Source organism: Paramisgurnus dabryanus, chromosome 2 (assembly GCF_030506205.2).
Source record: "Paramisgurnus dabryanus chromosome 2, PD_genome_1.1, whole genome shotgun sequence".
NCBI lineage: Eukaryota > Metazoa > Chordata > Actinopteri > Cypriniformes > Cobitidae > Paramisgurnus > Paramisgurnus dabryanus.
In genome coordinates this window covers 5,664,692-5,688,282 of record NC_133338.1, presented here as the reverse complement: position 1 = coordinate 5,688,282, position 23,591 = coordinate 5,664,692, and the positions used below count along the sequence as shown (strand labels likewise).

At 42.1% G+C, this 23,591-nt stretch overlaps 2 protein-coding genes across 3 annotated transcripts in view; one reads left to right on the top strand and one right to left on the bottom strand.

Moving 5' to 3' along the window:
- sh3gl3a (SH3-domain GRB2-like 3a) overlaps positions 1–23,591 on the bottom strand; it is a 76,552-nt gene that overhangs the window by 44,452 nt on the left and 8,509 nt on the right. The gene's annotated exons all lie outside the window — the stretch shown is intronic.
- LOC135783713 (zinc finger BED domain-containing protein 4-like) lies at positions 14,810–17,236 on the top strand. The gene is made up of 2 exons (XM_065294461.2): positions 14,810–15,875; positions 16,213–17,236. Exons 1-2 carry the CDS (start codon positions 14,875–14,877, stop codon positions 16,712–16,714), a joined length of 1,503 nt encoding a protein of 500 aa, XP_065150533.1. The 5' UTR covers positions 14,810–14,874; the 3' UTR covers positions 16,715–17,236.

Here is a 23,591-nt window from a genome sequence, read left to right as displayed (position 1 = left end):
CTTCACGTTAAATCATGCTAGCTTCATGCTAATCATGCTAACCTCATGCTTACTTCATGCTAATCATGGTAGCCTCATGCTAGCTTCATGCTAATCATGCTAGCATCATACTAGCTTCATGCTAATCATGCTACAATCATGCTAGCTTCATGGTAATCATGCTAACATCATGCTAGCTTCATGCTAATCATGCTAGCATCATGCTAATCATGTTAACATCATGCTAGCTTCATGCTAATCATGCTAGCTTCATGCTAATCATGCTAGCATCATGCTAGCTTCATGCTAATCATGCTAGCAACATGCTAGCTTCATGCTTGTCATGTTAGCATCATGCTAGCTTCATGCTAGTCATGCTAACATCATGCTAGCCGCATGATAATCATGCTAGCTTCATGCTAATCAAGCTAGCTTCATGCTAATCATGCTAGCATCATGCTAGCTTCATGCTAATCATGCTAACATCTTGCTAGCTTCATGCTAATCATGCTAGCATCATGCTAGTTTCATGCTAATCATGCTAGCTTCATGCTAACATCATGCTAATCATGCTAGCTAATCATGTTAGCTTCATGCTAATCATGCTAGCATCATGCTAGCTTCGTGTTAATCATGTTAGCATCATGCTAGCTTCATGCTAATCATGCTAACATCATGCTAGCTTCATGCTAATCATGCTAGCATCATGCTAACATCATGCTAGCTTCATGCTAATCATGCTAGCATCATGCTAGCTTCATGCTAATCATGCTAGCATCATGCTAGCTTCATGCTAATCATGCTAACATCATGCTAGCTTCATGCTAATCATGCTAGCATCATGCTAGCTTCATGCTAATCATGCTAGCATCATGCTAGCTTCATGCTAATCATGCTAACATCATACTAGCTTCATGCTAATCATGCTAGCATCATGCTAGCTTCGTGTTAATCATGCTAGCTTCGTGCTAATCATGTTAGCATCATGCTAGCTTCATGCTAATCATGCTAACATCATGCTAGCTTCATGCTAATCATGTTTGCATCATGCTAGCATCATGCTAGCTTCATGCTAATCATGCTAGCATCATGCTAGCTTCATGCTAATCATGCTAGCTTCATGCTGATCATGCTAACATCATGCTAACTTCATGCTAATCATGCTAACATCATGCTAGCTTCATGCTAATCATGCTAGCATCATGCTAGCTTCATGCTAATCATGTTAGCATCATGCTAGCTTCATGCTAATCATGCTAGCATCATGCTAGCTTCATGCTCATCATGCTAGCATCATGCTAGCTTCATGCTAATCATGCTAGCATCATGCTAGCTTCATGCTAATCATGCTAGCATCATGCTAGCTTAATGTTAATCATGCTAGCTTCATGCTAGCATCATGCTAGCTTCATGCTAGCATCATGCTAATCATGCTAACATCATGCTAACTTCATGTTAATCATGCTACCTTCATACTTAAACATTCTAACAGCCAGATAGCCTACTAAACTAAACTTCTGTCAAACCGTTTTAAACGTTCAAGCTACGCTTTTTCAAGCCAACATAAAGTTTGTCTTCAAACTTTAATATCTAGTTATTTTTATTCTTCTTTTTCTGGACACTTTTTCGGCGCGTAACTCGTCCCGCACGCTTTGTCGTAGACCCATAAATTAGGGCTCAAATCGACCGGCTTATTGAGGAGAGGTGTGCTATGACTTTTATAAGCGATCGGGTGCAGGATTTCCGAAAGGGGGGCGAAAAACCACCCAAAAAATCCCATTGACTTAACATTGCGCCCAACTTTGACGAGTCATAGCTCCGCTCGAGGATTTTGTAGAAACATGTGGGTTACAACATTTGAAGAGGGTGGTAGGCTCTGTAAGAACATGGATCACAATGGGGTGTAAGTTGTACCCCTGGGGTGTAAGAGGTGCCCAAAAGTGCCCCAATGAAAAGTCAATGGGGCAAAATCACATAGACTTACCATTGCAAAAATTTTGACGGGTCATAGGTCCGAGCCAGGATTTCGTAGAAACATGTGGGTTACTAAATTTGAAGAGGGTGCTAGACTCTGTCAGGACGTCCCCCAAAATGGGGTGTAAGGTTACCATAGCAACCATTTTGGGCACCCTAGCAACCTATACCATAGACTGCCATTATAAAATGCCCGGATGGATATCTTTGCACCACAGTGTCATAGAGACATGGGGGTGGGCTCATTTTACTCAGGCATCCAATCAGTCTCTCAGGATCCTTACAGACTTACTAAGCCACGCCCCTAGCAACCACTTTTGAGCACCCTAGCAACATAAAATACAAACAGTTATATCTCGGCATCAGAACATCGTAGAGACACGGGGGTTGGACCGTTTTACTTGTGACTAGGGGTGTAACAATTGGGCACATCATTGGCCACTCCCAAGCCACGCCCCTAGCAACCAAATTTGAGCACCCTAGCAACCGAATAAACAAAGCCTTATATCTCCGCATCAGAACATCGTAGAGACACGGGGTTTGGACCGTTTTACTTGTGACTCGGAGTGTAATCACTGGGCACATCATTGGCCACTCCCAAGCCACGCCCCTAGCAACCAAATACAGTACCCTAGCAACAGAGTAAACAAAGCCTTATATCTCCGCATCAGAACATCGTAGAGACACGGGGGTTGGACCGTTTTACTTGTGACTCGGAGTGTAATCACTGGGCACATAATTGGCCACTCCCAAGCCACGCCCCTAGCAACCAAATACAGTACCCTAGCAACAGAGTAAACAAAGCCTTATATCTCCGCATCAGAACATCGTAGAGACATGGGGGTTGGACTGTTTTACTTGTTACTCGGAGTGTAATCACTGGGCACATCATTGGCCACTCCCAAGCCACGCCCCTAGCAACCAAATACAGTACCCTAGCAACAGAGTAAACAAAGCCTTATATCTCCACATCAGAACATCGTAGAGACATGGGGGTTGGACCGTTTGACTCATGACTCGGAGGGTAATCACTAGTGGATGCCATTTTTTTCCCTAGCAACCAAATACAGTACCCTAGCAACAGAGTAAACAAAGCCTTATATCTCCGCATCAGAACATCGTAGAGACACGGGGGTTGGACCATTTTACTTTTGGGTTGGAGTATAATCATATATTGTCCCGGGAATTTTGCCACGGCAAGCACCACTTCACATTTTCTTCAGGAAATGTACCTATCTAGTTATTATATCTTATTCTTATGTCTGCACATTTTTCGGCGCGTAACTCGTCCCGCACGGTTTGCCACAGTCCCATGAAAGAGGGCTCAAATCGACCAGATTATTAAGGAGAGGTGTGCTATGACTTTTATAAGCGATCGGGTGAAGGATTTTCGAAAGGGGGGCGAAAAACCACCCGAAAAATCCCATTGACTTAACATTGGGCCGAACTTTGACGGGTCATAGCTCCGCTTGAGGATTTTGTAGAAACATGTAGGTTACAACATTTGAAGAGGGTGATAGACTCTGTAAGAACATACATCACATAGGGGTGTAAGCTGTACCCCTGGGGTGTAAGAGGCACCCGAAAATGCCCATTGACTTATAATGGGGCAGGAAACATGCCCATATAAGGGAATAAAAAAGTTCCAGATGGGATATCTTTGCTTTACAATGTCGTAGAGACACGGGGGTTGGACCGTTTTACTCATGACTCAGAGTGTAATCATTATGGGATGCCAATTTTTTCCCTAGCAACCAAATACAGTACCCTAGCAACAGAGTAAACAAAGCCTTATATCTCCGCACCAGAACATCGTAGAGACACGGGGGTTGGACCGTTTGACTAGTGACTCGGAGTGTAATCATTATGGGATGCCAATTTTTTCCCTAGCAACCAAATACAGTACCCTAGCAACAGAGTAAACAAAGCCTTATATCTCCGCACCAGAACATCGTAGAGACACGGGGGTTGGACCTTTTGACTTGTGACTCGGAGTGTAATCATTATGGGATGCCATTTTTTTCCCTAGCAACCAAATACAGTACCCTAGCAACAGAGTAAACAAAGCCTTATATCTCCGCACCAGAACATCGTAGAGACACGGGGGTTGGACCGTTTGACTAGTGACGCAGAGTGTAATCATTATGGGATGCCAATTTTTTCCCTAGCAACCAAATACAGTACCCTAGCAACAGAGTAAACAAAGCCTTATATCTCCGCATCAGAACATCGTAGAGACACGGGGGTTGGACCGTTTGACTCGTGACTCGGAGTGTAATCATTATGGGATGCCAATTTTTTCCCTAGCAACCAAATACAGTACCCTAGCAACAGAGTAAACAAAGCCTTATATCTCAGCACCAGAACATCGTAGAGACACGGGGGTTGGACCGTTTGACTAGTGACTCAGAGTGTAATCATTATGGGATGCCAATTTTTTCCCTAGCAACCAAATACAGTACCCTAGCAACAGAGTAAACAAAGCCTTATATCTCCACATCAGAACATCGTAGAGACACGGGGGTTGGACCTTTTGACTTGTGACTCGGAGAGTAATCATTATGGGATGCCATTTTTTTCCCTAGCAACCAAATACAGTACCCTAGCAACAGAGTAAACAAAGCCTTATATCTCCGCACCAGAACATCGTAGAGACACGGGGGTTGGACCGTTTGACTAGTGACTCAGAGTGTAATCATTATGGGATGCCAATTTTTTCCCTAGCAACCAAATACAGTACCCTAGCAACAGAGTAAACAAAGCCTTATATCTCCGCACCAGAACATCGTAGAGACACGGGGGTTGGACCTTTTGACTTGTGACTCGGAGTGTAATCATTATGGGATGCCATTTTTTTCCCTAGCAACCAAATACAGTACCCTAGCAACAGAGTAAACAAAGCCTTATATCTCCGCACCAGAACATCGTAGAGACACGGGGGTTGGACCGTTTGACTAGTGACTCAGAGTGTAATCATTATGGGATGCCAATTTTTTCCCTAGCAACCAAATACAGTACCCTAGCAACAGAGTAAACAAAGCCTTATATCTCCGCATCAGAACATCGTAGAGACACGGGGGTTGGACCGTTTGACTCGTGACTCGGAGTGTAATCATTATGGGATGCCAATTTTTTCCCTAGCAACCAAATACAGTACCCTAGCAACAGAGTAAACAAAGCCTTATATCTCCGCACCAGAACATCGTAGAGACACGGGGGTTGGACCGTTTGACTAGTGACTCAGAGTGTAATCATTATGGGATGCCAATTTTTTCCCTAGCAACCAAATACAGTACCCTAGCAACAGAGTAAACAAAGCCTTATATCTCCGCACCAGAACATCGTAGAGACACGGGGGTTGGACCGTTTGACTAGTGACTCAGAGTGTAATCATTATGGGATGCCAATTTTTTCCCTAGCAACCAAATACAGTACCCTAGCAACAGAGTAAACAAAGCCTTATATCTCCACACCAGAACATCGTAGAGACACGGGGGTTGGACCGTTTGACTTGTGACTTAGAGTGTAATCACCAGTGGATGCCAATTTTTTCCCTAGCAACCAAATACAGTACCCTAGCAACAGTGTAAACAAAGCCTTATATCTCCGCATCAGAACATCGTAGAGACACGGGGGTTGGACCGTTTTACCCGTGACTTGGCATGTAATCACTAGTGGATGCCAATTTTTTCCCTAGCAACCAAATACAGTACCCTAGCAACAGTGTAAACAAAGCCTTATAACTCAGCATCAGAACATCGTAGAGACACGGGGGTTGGACCGTTTTACTCGTGACTCGGCATGTAATCACTAGTGGATGCCAATTTTTTTCCCTAGCAACCAAATACAGTACCCTAGCAACAGTGTAAACAAAGCCTTATATCTCTGCATCAGAACATCGTAGAGACACGGGGGTTGGACCGTTTTACTCGTGACTCGGCATGTAATCACTAGTGGATGCCAATTTTTTCCCTAGCAACCAAATACAGTACCCTAGCAACAGTGTAAACAAACCCTTATATCTCCGCATCAGAACATCGTAGAGACACGGGGGTTGGACCGTTTGACTTGTGACTTAGAGTGTAATCACCAGTGGATGCCAATTTTTTCCCTAGCAACCAAATACAGTACCCTAGCAACAGTGTAAACAAAGCCTTATATCTCCGCATCAGAACATCGTAGAGACACGGGGGTTGGACCGTTTAACTCGTGACTCTGAATGTAATCACTAGTGGATAGTGGGTTGGAACGTTTTACTTTTGGGTTGGAGTATAATCATATATTGTCCCGAGAATTTTGCCACGGCAAGCACCACTTCACATTTTCTTCAGGAAATGTACCTATCTAGTTCTTCTTCTTCTTCTTATATCTGGACAAAACTTCGGCGCGTAACTCGTCCCACACGGTTTGCCGTAGTCCCATGAAAGACGGCTCAAATCGACCGGATTATTGAGGAATGGTGTGCTATGACTTTTATAAGCGATCGGGTGCAGGATTTTCGAAAGGGGGGCGAAAAACCACCCGAAAATTCCCATTGACTTAACATTGGGCCCAACTTTGATGGGTCATAGCTCCGCTCGAGGATTTTGTAGAAACATGTGGGTTACAACATTTGAAGAGGGTGGTAGACTCTGTAAGAACATGCATCACAATGGGGTGTAAGTTGTACCCCTGGGGTGTAAGAGGCACCCGAAATTTCCCATTGACTTATAATGGGGCAGGGAACACGCCCATATAAGGGAATAACATCGTTCCAGATGGGATATCTTTGCTTTACAGTGTCGTAGAGATAAGTGGGTGGGCTCATTTTACTCAGGCATCCAATCAGTCTCTCAGGATCATCTCAGAGCTATTAAGCCACGCCCCTAGCAACCACTTTTGAGCACCCTAGCAACATCTCCCATAGACTGCCATTATAAAATGCCCAGATGGATATCTTTGCACCACAGTGTCATAGAGACATGGGGGTGGGCTCATTTTACTCAGGCATCCAATCAGTCTCTCAGGATCCTTACAGACTTACTAAGCCACGCCCCTAGCAACCACTTTTGAGCACCCTAGCAACATAAAATACAAACAGTTATATCTCGGCATCAGAACATCGTAGAGACACGGGGGTTGGACCGTTTTACTTGTAACTAGGGGTGTAACAATTGGGCACATCATTGGCCACTCCCAAGCCACGCCCCTAGCAACCAAATTTGAGCACCCTAGCAACCGAATAAACAAAGCCTTATATCTCCGCATCAGAACATCGTAGAGACACGGGGTTTGGACCGTTTTACTTGTGACTCGGAGTGTAATCACTGGGCACATCATTGGCCACTCCCAAGCCACGCCCCTAGCAACCAAATACAGTACCCTAGCAACAGAGTAAACAAAGCCTTATATCTCCGCATCAGAACATCGTAAAGACACGGGGGTTGGACCGTTTTACTTGTGACTCGGAGTGTAATCACTGGGCACATAATTGGCCACTCCCAAGCCACGCCCCTAGCAACCAAATACAGTACCCTAGCAACAGAGTAAACAAAGCCTTATATCTCCGCATCAGAACATCGTAGAGACACGGGGGTTGGACCGTTTTACTTGTGACTCGGAGTGTAATCACTGGGCACATCATTGGCCACTCCCAAGCCACGCCCCTAGCAACCAAATACAGTACCCTAGCAACAGAGTAAACAAAGCCTTATATCTCCACATCAGAACATCGTAGAGACATAGGGGTTGGACCGTTTGACTCGTGACTCGGAGGGTAATCACTAGTGGATGCCATTTTTTCCCCTAGCAACCAAATACAGTACCCTAGCAACAGAGTAAACAAAGCCTTATATCTCTGCTTCAGAACATCGTAGAGATACAGGGGTTGGACCATTTTACTTTTGGCTTGGAGTATAATCATAAATTGTCGCCTGAAATTTGCCACGGCAAGCACCACTGACATTTTCTTCAGGAAATGTACCTATCTAGTTATTATGTTGGCTTGACAAAGCCAACATACTGTTCTTCGATCTAAGCTTATTATTATTATTATTATTATTATTATTATTCTTCTGGTACAAACTTTTTCTCACAGTAACTCCTCCTAGAGCTTTCAAGCTACACCCACAAAACTTTACAAAACTTTTAAGACTGGTACGTAGATTGTTGCTATGACTTTTCTAACTGATGGGACCTACCGAATTCCTAAACGGGGCGCTCAAACACCCCAAATTTTCCATTGACTTAACATTGCGACAAACTTTGACGGGTCATAGCTGCAAGCGAGAAATTTGTAGAAACTTGTGGGTTACCACATTTGAAGAGGCTGGCAGGCTCTGTAAGAACATACATCACATTGGGGTGTAAGCTGTACCCCTGGGGTGTAAGAGGCCCCCAAAATTTCCCATTGACTTATAATGGGGCAGGAAACATGCCCATATAAAGGAATAAAAGCGTCCCAGATGAAATATCTTCACTTTAGAGTGTCGTAGAGACATGGGGGTTGGACCGTTTTACTTGTGGCTTGAAGGTTGATCATTATGGGATGCCAATTTTCTCCCTAGCAACCAAACTTAGTACCCTAGCAACGGAATAAACAAAGCCTTATATCTCCGCTTCAGAACATCATAGAGACATGGGGGTTGGACCGTTTTACTTGTGGCTTGAAAGTTGATCATTATGGGATGCCAATTTTCTCCCTAGCAACCAAACTTAGTACCCTAGCAACGGAATAAACAAAGCCTTATATCTCCGCTTCAGAACATCATAGAGACACGGGGGTTGGACCGTTTTACTTGTGGCTTGAAGGTTGATCATTATGGGATGCCAATTTTCTCCCTAGCAACCAAACTTAGTACCCTAGCAACGGAATAAACAAAGCCTTATATCTCCGCTTCAGAACATCATAGAGACACAGGGGTTGGACCGTTTTACTTGTGGCTTGAAGGTTGATCATTATGGGATGCCAATTTTCTCCCTAGCAACCAAACTTAGTACCCTAGCAACGGAATAAACAAAGCCTTATATCTCCGCTTCAGAACATCATAGAGACATGGGGCTTGGACCGTTTTACTTGTGGCTTGAAGGTTGATCATTATGGGATGCCATTTTTCTCCCTAGCAACCAAACTTAGTAACCTAGCAACGGAATAAACAAAGCCTTATATCTCCGCTTCAGAACATCATAGAGACATGGGGGTTGGACCGTTTGACTTGTGGCTTGAAGTGTAATCATTATGGGATGCCAATTTTCTGCCTAGCAACCAAACTTAGTACCCTAGCAACGGAATAAACAAAGCCTTATTTCTCCGCTTCAGAACATCTTAGAGACACGGGGGTTGGACCGTTTTACTTGTGGCTTGAAGGTTGATTATTATGGCATGCCAATTTCCTCCCTAGCAACCAAACTTAGTACCCTAGCAACGGAATAAACAAAGCCTTATTTCTCCGCTTCAAAACATCTTAGAGACACGGGGGTTGGACCGTTTTACTTGTGGCTTGAAGGTTGATCATTATGGGATGCCAATTTTCTCCCTAGCAACCAAACTTAGTACCCTAGCAACGGAATAAACAAAGCCTTATATCTCCGCTTCAGAACATCATAGAGACATGGGAGTTGGACCGTTTTACTTGTGGCTTGAAGTTTGATCATTATGGGATGCCAATTTTCTCCCTAGCAACCAAACTTAGTACCCTAGCAACGGAAAAACAAAGCCTTATATCTCCGCTTCAGAACATCATAGAGACACGGGGGTTGGACCGTTTTACTTGTGGCTTGAAGGTTGATCATTATGGGATGCCAATTTTCTCCCTAGCAACCAAACTTAGTACCCTAGCAACGGAATAAACAAAGCCTTATATCTCCGCTTCAGAACATCATAGAGACATGGGGGTTGGACCGTTTTACTTGTGGCTTGAAGGTTGATCATTATGGGATGCCATTTTTCTCCCTAGCAACCAAACTTAGTACCCTAGCAACGGAATAAACAAAGCCTTATATCTCCGCTTCAGAACATCATAGAGACATGGGGGTTGGACCGTTTGACTTGTGGCTTGAAGTGTAATCATTATGGGATGCCAATTTTCTCCCTAGCAACCAAACTTAGTACCCTAGCAACGGAATAAACAAAGCCTTATTTCTCCGCTTCAGAACATCTTAGAGACACGGGGGTTGGACCGTTTTACTTGTGGCTTGAAGGTTGATTATTATGGCATGCCAATTTCCTCCCTAGCAACCAAACTTAGTACCCTAGCAACGGAATAAACAAAGCCTTATTTCTCCGCTTCAAAACATCTTAGAGACACGGGGGTTGGACCGTTTTACTTGTGGCTTGAAGGTTGATCATTATGGGATGCCAATTTTCTCCCTAGCAACCAAAGTTAGTACCCTAGCAACGGAATAAACAAAGCCTTATATCTCCGCTTCAGAACATCATAGAGACACGGGGGTTGGACCGTTTTACTTGTGGCTTGAAGGTTGATCATTATGGGATGCCAATTTTCTCCCTAGCAACCAAACTTAGTACCCTAGCAACGGAATAAACAAAGCCTTATTTCTCCGCTTTAGAACATCTTAGAGACACGGGGGTTGGACCGTTTTACTTGTGGCTTGAAGGTTGATTATTATGGGATGCCAATTTCCTCCCTAGCAACCAAACTTAGTACCCTAGCAACGGAATAAACAAAGCCTTATATCTCTGCTTCAGAACATTTAGAGACACGGGGGTTGGACCGTTTTACTTGCGGCTTGAAGTGTGATCATTATGGGATGCCAATTTTCTCCCTAGCAACCAAACTAAGTACCCTAGCAACGGAATAAACAAAGCCTTATTTCTCCGCTTCAAAACATCTTAGAGACACGGGGGTTGGACCGTTTTACTTGTGGCTTGAAGGTTGATCATTATGGGATGCCAATTTTCTCCCTAGCAACCAAACTTAGTACCCTAGCAACGGAATAAACAAAGCCTTATATCTCCGCTTCAGAACATCATAGAGACACGGGGGTTGGACCGTTTTACTTGTGGCTTGAAGGTTGATCATTATGGGATGCCAATTTTCTCCCTAGCAACCAAACTTAGTACCCTAGCAACGGAATAAACAAAGCCTTATATCTCCGCATCAGAACATCATAGAGACACGGGGGTTGGACCGTTTTACTTGTGGCTTGAAGTGTAATCATTATGGGATGCCGATTTTCTCCCTAGCAACCAAACTTAGTACCCTAGCAACAGAACAAACAAAGCCTTACATCTCCGCATCAGAACATCATAGAGACATGGGGGTTGGACCGTTTTACTTGTGGCTTGAAGTGTAATCATTATGGGATGCCAATTTTCTGCCTAGCAACCAAACTTAGTACCCTAGCAACGGAACAAACAAAGCCTTATATCTCCGCATCAGAACATCATAGAGACATGGGGGTTCGGTCTTTAAACATATTAGCTTTATGCTGACTTTATGCTAAATCATGTTAGCTTCATGCTAAATCAGGCTAGCTTTATGCTAATTTATGTTAGCTTTATTTTAAAAAGCTTCATACTTAAGCATACTAACAACAAGATAGCCTACTAAACCAAACTTCTGTCAAACTTCTGTCAAACTGTCTTAAACGTTCAGACCAGGCTTTGTCAAGCCAACATAAAGTTTGTCCTCAAACTTTAATATCTAGTTATTATTATTATTATTATTCTGGTACAAACTTTTTCTCACAGTAACTCCTCCTAGAGCTTTCAAGCTACACCCACAAAACTTTACAAAACTTTTAAGACTGGTACGTAGATTGTTGCTATGACTTTTCTAACTGATGGGACCTACCGAATTCCTAAACGGGGCGCTCAAACACCCCAAATTTTCCATTGACTTAACATTGCGACAAACTTTGACGGGTCATAGCTGCAAGCGAGAAATTTGTAGAAACTTGTGGGTTACCACATTTGAAGAGGCTGGCAGGCTCTGTAAGAACATACATCACATTGGGGTGTAAGTTTCACCCCTGGGGTGTAAGGGGCACCCAAATTTCCCCATTGACTTATAATGGGGCAGGGAACATGCCCATATAAGGGAATAAAAGTGTCCCAGATGGAATATCTTCACTTTAGAGGGTCGTAGAGACATGGGGGTGGGCTCAATTTAGTCAGGCATCCAATCAGTCTCTCAGGATCGCCCCATAGCTATTAAGCCACGCCCCTAGCAACCATTTTTGGGCACCCTAGCAACATATCCCATAGACTGCCATTATAAAATGCCCAGATGGATATCTTTGCAGCACAGTGTCACAGAGACATGGGGGTGGGCTCATTTTACTCAGGCATCCAATCAGTCTCGGAGGATTCTTATTGAGGTATTAAGCCACGCCCCTAGCAACCAAATATGAGCACCCTAGCAACATAATAAACAAAGCCTTATATCTCCGCTTCAGAACATCATAGAGACACGGGGGTTGTACCGTTTTACTTGTGGCTTGAAGGTTGATCATTATGGGATGCCAATTTTCTCCCTAGCAACCAAACTTAGTACCCTAGCAACGGAATAAACAAAGCCTTATTTCTCCGCTTCAGAACATCTTAGAGACACGGGGGTTGGACCGTTTTACTTGTGGCTTGAAGGTTGATTATTATGGGATGCCAATTTCCTCCCTAGCAACCAAACTTAGTACCCTAGCAACGGAATAAACAAAGCCTTATATCTCAGCATCAGAACATTGTAGAGACACGGGGGTTGGACCGTTTTACTTGTGGCTTTAAGTGTGATCATTATGGGATGCCATTTTTCTCCCTAGCAACCAAACTTAGTACCCTAGCAACGGAATAAACAAAGCCTTATATCTCCGCTTCAGAACATCATAGAGACACGGGGGTTGTACCGTTTTACTTGTGGCTTGAAGGTTGATCATTATGGGATGCCAATTTTCTCCCTAGCAACCAAACTTAGTACCCTAGCAACGGAATAAACAAAGCCTTATATCTCAGCATCAGAACATTGTAGAGACACGGGGGTTGGACCGTTTTACTTGTGGCTTTAAGTGTGATCATTATGGGATGCCATTTTTCTCCATAGCAACCAAACTTAGTACCCTAGCAACGGAATAAACAAAGCCTTATATCTCCGCTTCAGAACATCATAGAGACACAGGGGTTGGAGCGTTTTACTTGTGGCTTGAAGGTTGATCATTATGGGATTCCAATTTTCTCCCTAGCAACCAAACTTAGTACCCTAGCAACGGAATAAACAAAGCCTTATTTCTCCGCTTCAGAACATCTTAGAGACACGGGGGTTGGACCGTTTTACTTGTGGCTTGAAGGTTGATTATTATGGGATGCCAATTTCCTCCCTAGCAACCAAACTTAGTACCCTAGCAACGGAATAAACAAAGCCTTATATCTCAGCATCAGAACATTGTAGAGACACGGGGGTTGGACCGTTTTACTTGTGGCTTTAAGTGTGATCATTATGGGATGCCATTTTTCTCCCTAGCAACCAAACTTAGTACCCTAGCAACGGAATAAACAAAGCCTTATATCTCCGCTTCAGAACATCATAGAGACACGGGGGTTGGACCGTTTTACTTGTGGCTTAAAGGTTGATCATTATGGGATGCCAATTTTCTCCCTAGCAACCAAACTTAGTACCCTAGCAACGGAATAAACAAAGCCTTATATCTCCGCTTCAGAACATCATAGAGACTCGAGGGTTGGACCGTTTTACTTGTGGCTTGAAGTGTAATCATTATGGGATGCCAATTTTCTGCCTAGCAACCAAACTTAGTACCCTAGCAACGGAATAAACAAAGCCTTATATCTCCGCTTCAGAACATCATAGAGACACGGGGGTTGGACCGTTTGACTTGTGGCTTGAAGTGTAATCATTATGGGATGCCAATTTTCTCCCTAGCAACCAAACTTAGTACCCTAGCAACGGAATAAATGTTAGCTTCATGCTAGCATCATGCTAAATCATGCTAGCATCATGCTAAATCATGCAAGCTTCAAACTTAAACATACTAACAGCCAGATAGCCTACTAAAATAAACTTCTGTCAAACCGTCTTAAATGTTCCGGCTACGCTTTTTCAAGCCAACATAAAGTTTGTCCTCAAACTTTAATATCTAGTTACCACTAATATACTGTGATTGCTGTTTACGCTATTAGAACACGCCTGTGACTCTTGATAAATCCTATCATAGCGTTTACATGAACACATAATAATGTGATCGGATTGATCTGCGTGTTTATACGGTACAAGCTTTAAATCAGATTCAGGGTACCCACACCTTAGTTAACTTCAAATTCAAGGACCTTTCAAAGACTTTCCAGGTGCAATACCCTCAAATTCAAGGACTAAATGTGGGGACACATTTCAAGTGAGAGCAAGGATACCTTTAAGATACATTGTTACAGTTCCCTTTCGAGGGAAATAGCTAGGGGTGCACCGATCCGATATTAGGATCGGATATCGGCCGCGATACTGACAAAATAGCTGGATCGGGGATCGGAAAAATTAACAGATCCACGGGCCGATCCGGGGTTTTTTTTCAGTCGCAGCAGAATCTACGTCATTCAGCTTCACGTGTGTCGCATACGGGTCGCATAATAGAAGCAACATGGAGCGAGCCAAAGAGTCGGCTGTGTGGAGATATTTCACGCTTGCCACGCCAACTAGTTCGTCGGCTGTTTGCAATGTCTGCAAAGTAAATGTTTCGAGGGGAGGTGGTATTACTGCAAAGTACAATACTACCAATTTAATTAAGCACATCCAGAAACACCATGCTAAGGAGCACGCTGAATTCCTGCAGCTCAGCAAAACAAAAGGAGCGGAAAATACAGCCCAGCAACTAACTTTGCAGGATACATTTCAAAGACGCGAAAAGTTTCCGGCGGAAAGCTTGAAAGCATCGGCAATTACACAGAAAGTTTTAGAATTCATTGTTTTAGATGCTCAACCAATGTCTGTTGTTGAAGATGAGGGCTTCCGTCGCCTATTGGAACACCTAGAGCCGAGGTACTCTCTTCCATCACGCAAATATTTTTCCGAGACCGCACTGCCAGAACTGTACAAAAAAGTTTGCGAACACGTCTCGAAAGAGATTAAAGATATACAAGCTATGAGCTTTACTACTGATATATGGAGCTCTGCTGTGAGTCCAATGTCGCTTTTAAGTTTAACAGTCCACTGGTTGGACACGAGCTGTACAGCACGCGGTGCGATGCTTCAAGCAAAAAACTTCCATGGTTCACACACCAGCGATACAATCGCGGCTGCAATTACGGATATACTTGACAAGTGGCACATTCCTTTGAACAAAGTGCATGTCATACTTCGGGACAATGCAAGTAACATGAAAAAGGCCATGGAAAACATGGGAGTGCGGAGCTTGGGCTGCTTTGCTCACAGCTTGCAGCTCGTAGTCAATGAGGGACTACTGTCACAACGGAGTGTGAGCGATGCCATTGCAATCGGTAGACAAATTGTGGGGCATTTTAAACACTCTCCACTTGCGTATTCAAGGCTGCAGGATATCCAGCTTCAGATGCAAATGCAACCTAAACGCCTGCAACAAGACGTCAAAACGAGGTGGAATTCTACGTACTTGATGATACAGAGTCTTCTGGAACAGAAGCGAGTCCTCTGTGCTTACATTGCTGACCATGACCTGCCCAGTACACTGACCGCTAACCAGTGGGCTTTGCTAGAAAAAACAAGCATTGTTCTAGCACCATTTGAAGAGCTAACACGGAAAGTAAGCTCATCGACTGCCTCCACCGCTGACGTCATTCCAGCTGTCACGGTCCTCAAACGCATCCTTGCTAAAGAAGGCGATGCAGATACTGGCATCAAAACAATGAAAAAAACCCTGCTTCAAGCTGTCAACAAACGCTTCGACACTGTGGAAGATGAACCCCTATATGCACTTGCCACCCTGCTGGACCCGAGATATAAAGACAGGTAATGTAACCTAACTAATTACATTAGGTCTATATTATAGTTTTTTTACTCTCCACATTTCTACTGTATTTGATGAGATGCCATGCTGTAAATGTTAACATTTAGAATATAAATTATATAGGCTTACATTCTTTATATAATTGATACAAATTATTTATATAATTTATTTTATAGATAAAACTATCTATCTATCTATCTATCTATCTATCTATCTATCTATCTATCTATCTATCTATCTATCTATCTATCTATCTATCTATCTATCTAGCCAGCCTCAGGTTTTTTAGTGTTATCAAGTGTTTCATTTAGCCTAACATATGTTTTATTTCTGTTTCAGATACTTTACAAGTGCACAATCTGCAAAGCGTGCAAAAGATGCACTGACAGGGGAACTAGAGGAAGACCTGAGGAGGAGCACAGCTGGAGCATCACAGGCCGGACCATCACAGGCCGCAGAACCACAGGAAAAGTTCCCTCGGGTGGAAGCAGCAGCACCGAGCAGCTTTATGCAAGAGTTTGAGCAAATTGTGGAGGAGTCTGAAGATCCTGGTGCAGCAAGCAGCTCAAGCCCTGCAGTCCAACTGCATGGTTATCTTGCAGAGAAAACCATTGCTACCTCAGACAACCCATACCAGTACTGGGGAGTCAACAAATACAGATTACCTTGCCTTGCTGCCACTGCCACAAAATACCTCTGTGCCCCCTGCACTAGTGTGGAAAGTGAGCGAGTGTTCAGCACAGTTTCTAACATTGTGGATGAAAAGAGAAGTAGGCTTACAGCAGAGAGAGCAGAAATGCTTGTCTTCATGAGAAAGAATTTGCCATTGCTGATTAAGTGAGCATTCACAGGTCATGTTTATGATGGTGGTGTGACACTGCACTACATGTTTACAATGTTTGGTTATTATTATTTGTATGTCTGATCAAGTTGTTGTTCCGCCAACTTTGTTTATTCAGCATTTGTTTATTACTAAGGTTCAGCTGCTATGTTGCATTTTAAATTCCTGTTTGCAGGATTTTGCACTTTATATTTTTGTTTACAATGTTTGGTTACTGTTTGATTACTATTGTAAATCTATTGTTTTGTTTCTTGAGGCGACATTTTATTTATTTTAATTTAAGAGTTTTATTACATTTTATTTTATATTTGAATGCACAATTGTTATTTATAAGAATTCAGATGTTTACAGTGATTGGTAACTGTCATATTACTATTGTATGTTTGACCAATACACAGTTTTTTTCCACTGCTACATTTTATTTATTTAAAGAAGTTTGTTTACATTCTATTTTAGATTTGAATGCAAAATTGTTTTTTAATAAATAATAATTCAACACTTTGCAAACATCTGTTATTTTGTCCTGGGTATGTTAAGTTAGTAAAGAATGGTGCCTTTAGTCTCTTCAAAGAAGGTAAGGTGGAAGGTATACAGTTTTTTATTAATTCAACAATAGTATCGGATCGGTATCGGGTATCGACAGATACACAAAGCCCAGGCATCGGTATCGGTATCGGGACTGAAAAAGTCGGATCGGTGCACCCCTAGAAATAGCACTGCGTCACTGCGGTGACACTTTGGGCACACCTCCATGGGTAAGTGCGTCTGAATGTGTATATGAAATTCAACCAATGGTGAGGCTTAACGACAAAGACAGGTTGACGCGGGAGCCAGGTAGTATATCGCTATCTGAAATATTGCCAAAGATGGTGTTACAGGGACGCAGGAAGTATGGCAAGGGAGACGCAGCGTCTTGTTCCCTTCTCAGGGAACAACAGTTACATACGTAACCCGAGACGTTTTCATGTGTCAAACACAACTATTAAAAAAGAGCATTTTGGTATGAATCAACATTCGGATGCAGAAGATATAAGTATTTAAAGCGAACAGTTTAGCACGTGTGCGAAAAAAGTCTAGAATTTGATGATATTATCCTACACTACACAGGGAATTTTTCTTCAGAAAACTTCTTGCATAGAATAGATTTAAGCACTTTCAATTAATGTATTAATTAATGGAATCAATTTATGCATATTTAAAAAAACTTCCCAGGGCCTTGAATTTTTTCAAGGACCTGTGGGAACCCTGCAGATTTGATCATTTGACATGCACACATTGCACAAATATAGTTTTGTGCTGTTTCAAAATATGCATACAAGCCATTCCCCTAAAATCACTATTTCAGGTGATAATTAATAAACGGCGAGCACACTGAGCTTTGTGCAGCACTGAGTATCAAGCAGCAGCAAAAACACCCACACATGTGTGCCAAAAAGTATGTTTGACTTCACGCGGTTCTGCAGAGACCACGCGGTTATGAGAGCGAGACCAAGCACGCATAATTATCTTCTGTTCACAGGGCCCAAGACAATGTTTATACCTTACTTGTAGCCTATTTTAACCTATGTGGTTAACAGAAAGACAGATATTCACCCGTAACTTTATTATCACTGCACATGATGAATGAGTGCAAAGTCAAATTGATATAAATGTGTTGTGACTCATCCCTTTAACAGTTTTCTATATCTGTTTACAGATAACATGGGTGCATGGGCCTTGGATTCAGTTTTTATAATTCCGTTTGTAAATCATTTCACTTCCGTAACAACTATGCACATATGGCCTTGATTATGTCACCAAAAGATTATATCATAGCCACAATTCAGATAAAATCTAGCCCTTTTCACATGAGATTACGGAAAATACACGGCAAAATGAATCCGAGATTTTCCAGGATCGTTTGATTTTTGGTTCATTTACACTCTCAATGATTTTCTGGAATCACATACCGTAAAGACACGTGACGTATTTAAAGTCCTGAACTTCCATGTGTGTCACGGCAATGTTACTGGGTCCTTTTTACGGGAGCGATCCCAGAACATTTACGGGACGTTAGGGGTGTCACCATTCTCCAAATCCTCGATTCGATTACATTTTCGATTCTCGATTTTTACTCTTTTTTTTTTTAAGACAAAAAAATGCTATGCCATTATTATTTATAAGCAGCTGCGCTTCTCTTCTGTCTCACGTGCACACGCTCTCGCATCTGTCCGAAGTCTAAACATAAACTAAAGTAGTAATCCTTACGTATTTGTTCAGTTTTATGCATTTCATGCAAGCTGAGGCAAACTGTCCCTTTTGTTTACGCTGGACCAATGTTTTTAAAGGCACCTCTGAGATGTTTTTTCCCCGCTTGGCAAGCCGACTGGACGTGACATGGGGGCGTGGCAGTATCGACGATCCCATTTTTTAATTCGAAGTTCGAGGTTGTGACTTAATTTCGATCCATTTCGATTTAAAATCGAAATCGTGACACCATTATGGTACGTGTTTGTGTTCACACAGAAGCATCTCTGCCAATTTTACGGAAGTTTTCTGGGACCAAAGTGCTGTGTGAATTGGGTTTCTGTGTGACAAAACAGTAATCACGAGACAAATAAGAACCAATAAGATTTAACATTATCGATGTGCCCCGTATTTGAACTTACTGTGCTACTGATCTACCTTTTGCTATGGATGCGTTACATATAAATTGCTAAATAAACAAAAAATATTAGTCACAATATGATTTCACCACAAGAGGTCAAATGTTTAAAACAAAGACAAAGGCGAAGCTTAATGACATTATGAAGGAGAGTGGAACGATGGGAGCATAGACTGTAAAAAAAGATGGACGACGCGACGTCGCCTCCCTCCATTGTAATAAGTTGAAGCCAAAAATGTCCGTCCACGGTCGCCGCCATGTTACGTAAAAACGTCAGTTTGCAGCCAGGGCATGCGCAGAAGGAATCGTCCGTGGAGCCAGAGGCGGAGCCGCGATATCAAACTTCCGCCCAAACGTTCGCGCGACCAATAAAACCACGCCAATCTTAACGTCACGCCCCGTTTCTATAGCATCAAATAACTAGCTAAAATGAAAGTTATCACAAAAATGAACACTTGAACATATATCAATCAATGTGATAACAACTACTTAAAAGGACTAAAACTATCTTTCGGAAACTTTTATTGGAAGTGTAAATAATTTTTTTATTTAGACCAGAGTCCCATTTGTTTGAATGGAGAGGGCGGGGTTATGACTTGTACTGCAGCCAGCCACCAGGGGGCGATCAAAGAGCCAGAGGCTTCACTTTTCAAGACTTATGAGGCACACCCGCTATGGACGCGTTACATATAAATTGCTAAATAAACAAAAAAATATTAAAGTCACAATATGATTTCACCACAAGAGGTCAAATGTTTAAAACAAAGACAAAGGCGAAGCTTAATGACATTCTGAAGGAGAGTGGAACGATGGGAGATTTTCTTTTCACCATCCAAAGACATATGGCATTCACTAATCATGTTCACTGGTTATGAATTAGGGGCGGTTTCCCAGACTGGGATTAGAGTCCTAGACTTAAATAAATGTAAGAGCTGTCCAAACTGAAAACAACTTGCACTGCCCTTTTGCCTCAAAATGCACTCCAGTAATGTTTTTAGTAAGACATGTTTGTTAAATGAGTCACTTTGGTTAACTATCTCTATAAGCAAACACATTTTGAGACTTTAGTTGAGAGCTCAAATTAAAAAAAAAAAACACTTTAAATAACCATGCTGCAAAGGCATGCAACAGAGTCTGGTTTACACAGTCTGAGAAAAGACTGTCACAGACTCAATGTTCTTTCAGAGGAGTAATTTCCTGCAGAGTTCTTAAGTATAAATACTGAGGATGGTGAAAGAGTTTCACAGCACGAGTGCTTTGACCTTTTACTTCCCTAGAAAACAAAGACAATACTGCACCAAGATCAATGCAGTGCTCTGACCAATGACCATTGTTTCTTTACAGCTAAAAGCCAACAAAACAATACAATATCAACAACTGTGTTTTTTTCTTATTGGGTGTGTACCATTTCCTATTCTATTATTGCACTAACTGATTCATCAATGAAATTTCAATAAAAGATCACAAGAACAGGAGCGCTCTACACATTTACTGATGAATGTCAACTGTTTTAAAGTAGCATACCATAAATAATAGACATGAGGATAACCAGCAATGAAAGCAATAAACAGTTTTTGTTAAATTGCAGAAAAGTAGCCCAATAATATTTGGTGTTTTTGAACGTTTCAAACACAGTTAGGGGCTGTTTACACTGAAGTATCTCCAGGCTTGAAAGTTCGTATAACTGTCTAAAAAAACTGAAGTCTTCACTTTTTTAGACAGTTACATGAAGTGCCACCAGCTATGAGTGATTCATAACAATTGTCAAGTAGTGCTTTACATAGTAAACTGTCTGTTTCAATTACTCTATAAATAAGCATCATCAATCAAGTATTAGATTCAATTCAGAATGTTTTACTACTGTCCATTACTGTGCATGTTTAATAGGGATGGGCACGTGTACTTGATTGCTCGAGTACTCGAATGAGGCATCGATGATCGATCATGAAAACGATGATCATGTGGGTTTATTTATTTATTTATTGTGGTTATGGCGGCATTTGGATGTCTGGTTAGCGTTACAAGCGCCTGTGGTAGTAAAGACTGGGTCTGGAGATGCGTGTTTGACGTCGTGCTGAGCTACGAAGACCGGCGTATGACATAACATTACCATGCATGATTCAAAAACAAACAGATAATTCCGCGCACCACCCACGCGGCAAACCCGGCGATCCGCGCAAAGCGCGGCAACCCACCGATCTTGCCGATCCCGTGAAGCCGGCCACACCTCACATCACTGAGGCACCATGGTTTAAAAGGATGCCGTGATTTTCGGAAATACAGTCGGTCAGGTCCAAAATGTAGCGCCGTCAAAAGTTCAATGGGTTATCATCTCATATTTTAACATCAAATGTCAAGAGATACCAGAGAGCCATACAAGCATCTTGACTGAGGTAAGAGGACGACACGACACAGCTAAACGCTAAAATGATAGCAAAACGACTTAAAGCTGCTTAATGTTATGAAGCTTGAGCTTTGACTGGACGTGTTTAAAGCGCGCTGTAAATGGTGCACATCCACAACGGGAGTTAAACTTTCTGTACATAACTTAGTTGTAGGGCTGCACGATGTGAGGAAAAGTTGCAATGTGCGGTGACATTGTTTAATGTTGCGATGATGATGTGAGTTGCGATAAATATTTTATATTTTTTCATGTTTTAGGGGCCATTCACATGTCGCGCCTAAAAACGCGTGAAAAACGCTAGACACGTAGCAGGGCTCTAGACTAACTTTTTGCACTGGTTGCATTGGTGCACCTTTTCTTAGGTGCACCAGCACAAAAGTTAGGTGCACCCTAATTTTTGACCGAATCGGATTTATAGTTCATCCATAATTTACTCAATCTCATGTTGTTACAAACCTGTATAAATGTCTTTGTTCTGGTGAACATGAATGAAAATATTTTGAGGAATGTTTGGCACCAAACCATTCATGACCCCCATTCACTTACATAGTATTATTTTTTCCTACTATAGAAGTGAATGGGGCTCATGCTTGGATGGTTATTAACATTTCTCAAAATACGTTGCTTCGTGTTAAGAAATTTATACAGGTTTGTAACAAAATGAGGGAGAGTTAATGATGACATAATTTTCATTTTTGGGTGAACTGTCCCTTTAACACCGCAAGTTTAGAACCCATGGTGGTTTAATACAGAATGTAAACATGTAGGCTATTTTATAATTTTCATGTTGTCATTCCATTTTCCTTAAACGAGTCATGCACAGTCCTGTTTGATAACCCGTATACGCGCGATTAAAATAACACTTGACCCCTTATCCGACATCAGCATCAATTTATTTCATACCCGCTCATTTTACATAAAGACTGCGACCGACCGCACCGCAAATCGTGAAGTAAGTAGAAACCTTTAAAGATCTCCATGCAGAACATTGACAGAAATAAACACAGGACCATGACTGGACAAATATATTAACATTTAATGTGAAACTTTGTGAGGGTCGGCAGATTGACAGCTGAGCGGTCAGCAGTGTTTGAACACTGATAAGCGATGCGCTTATATTTATACCTTATAAATTAATGATATGATTGCAGTGATTCCAAAAGGGATGTCCAAAAAAACTCAAGTAGAATGTTAAATGTTTAAAGTTTAAAGGCGGAGTCCACGATGTTTGAAAAACGCTTTGGAAAAGGAGACGGGCCGACTACCAAAACACACTTATAGCCAATCAAATCAATTACCTAATTCCGTCTTCGGGTTCGGACCAGGGCTGATGTGACGGGAGGTTGATGTCAGGGCATTGGTTATGATCTTCGGACGGATCAGGCATTAACTTAACATTCTTAACGACAAAAGTTGTCAATCGTTCTTTTCCTCTTCTCTTATCATCCGCGGCTACATCCACTCTGTTAATCTGACGGACCAAGGCTACTCACCTCTCTCTCTCTCTCTCTCTCTCTCTCTCTCTCTCTCTCTCTCTCTCTCTCTCTCTCTCTCTCTCTCTCTCTCTCTCTCAATGCAATTCAATTCAAACTGCTTTATTGGCATGACAAAGTACTTTTTTTTTTTTTTTTTGCTCTCTCTCTCTCTCTCTCTCTCACTGGAGCGCACACGCATTTTTAAACGTACACACACGTAGATCTGGACCAAATTGGTCGAACTCTCGAGCCCTGCATTGCAGCCGCAAATGGCCATGTTAAACATCATAATGAAAGATCTGTGGTGTATTTTTAGCTGAAACTTTACAGACACATTCTGGGGATACCAGAAAC

Coding starts and splice junctions, on each gene's coding strand:
- LOC135783713 (XM_065294461.2), top strand. CDS start 14,875: ATGTCTGTTGTTGAAGATGAGGGCTTCCGTCGCCTATTGGAACACCTA. Junction 15,876..16,212: donor GACCCGAGATATAAAGACAG/GTAATGTAACCT, acceptor TTTCTGTTTCAG/ATACTTTACAAGTGCACAAT.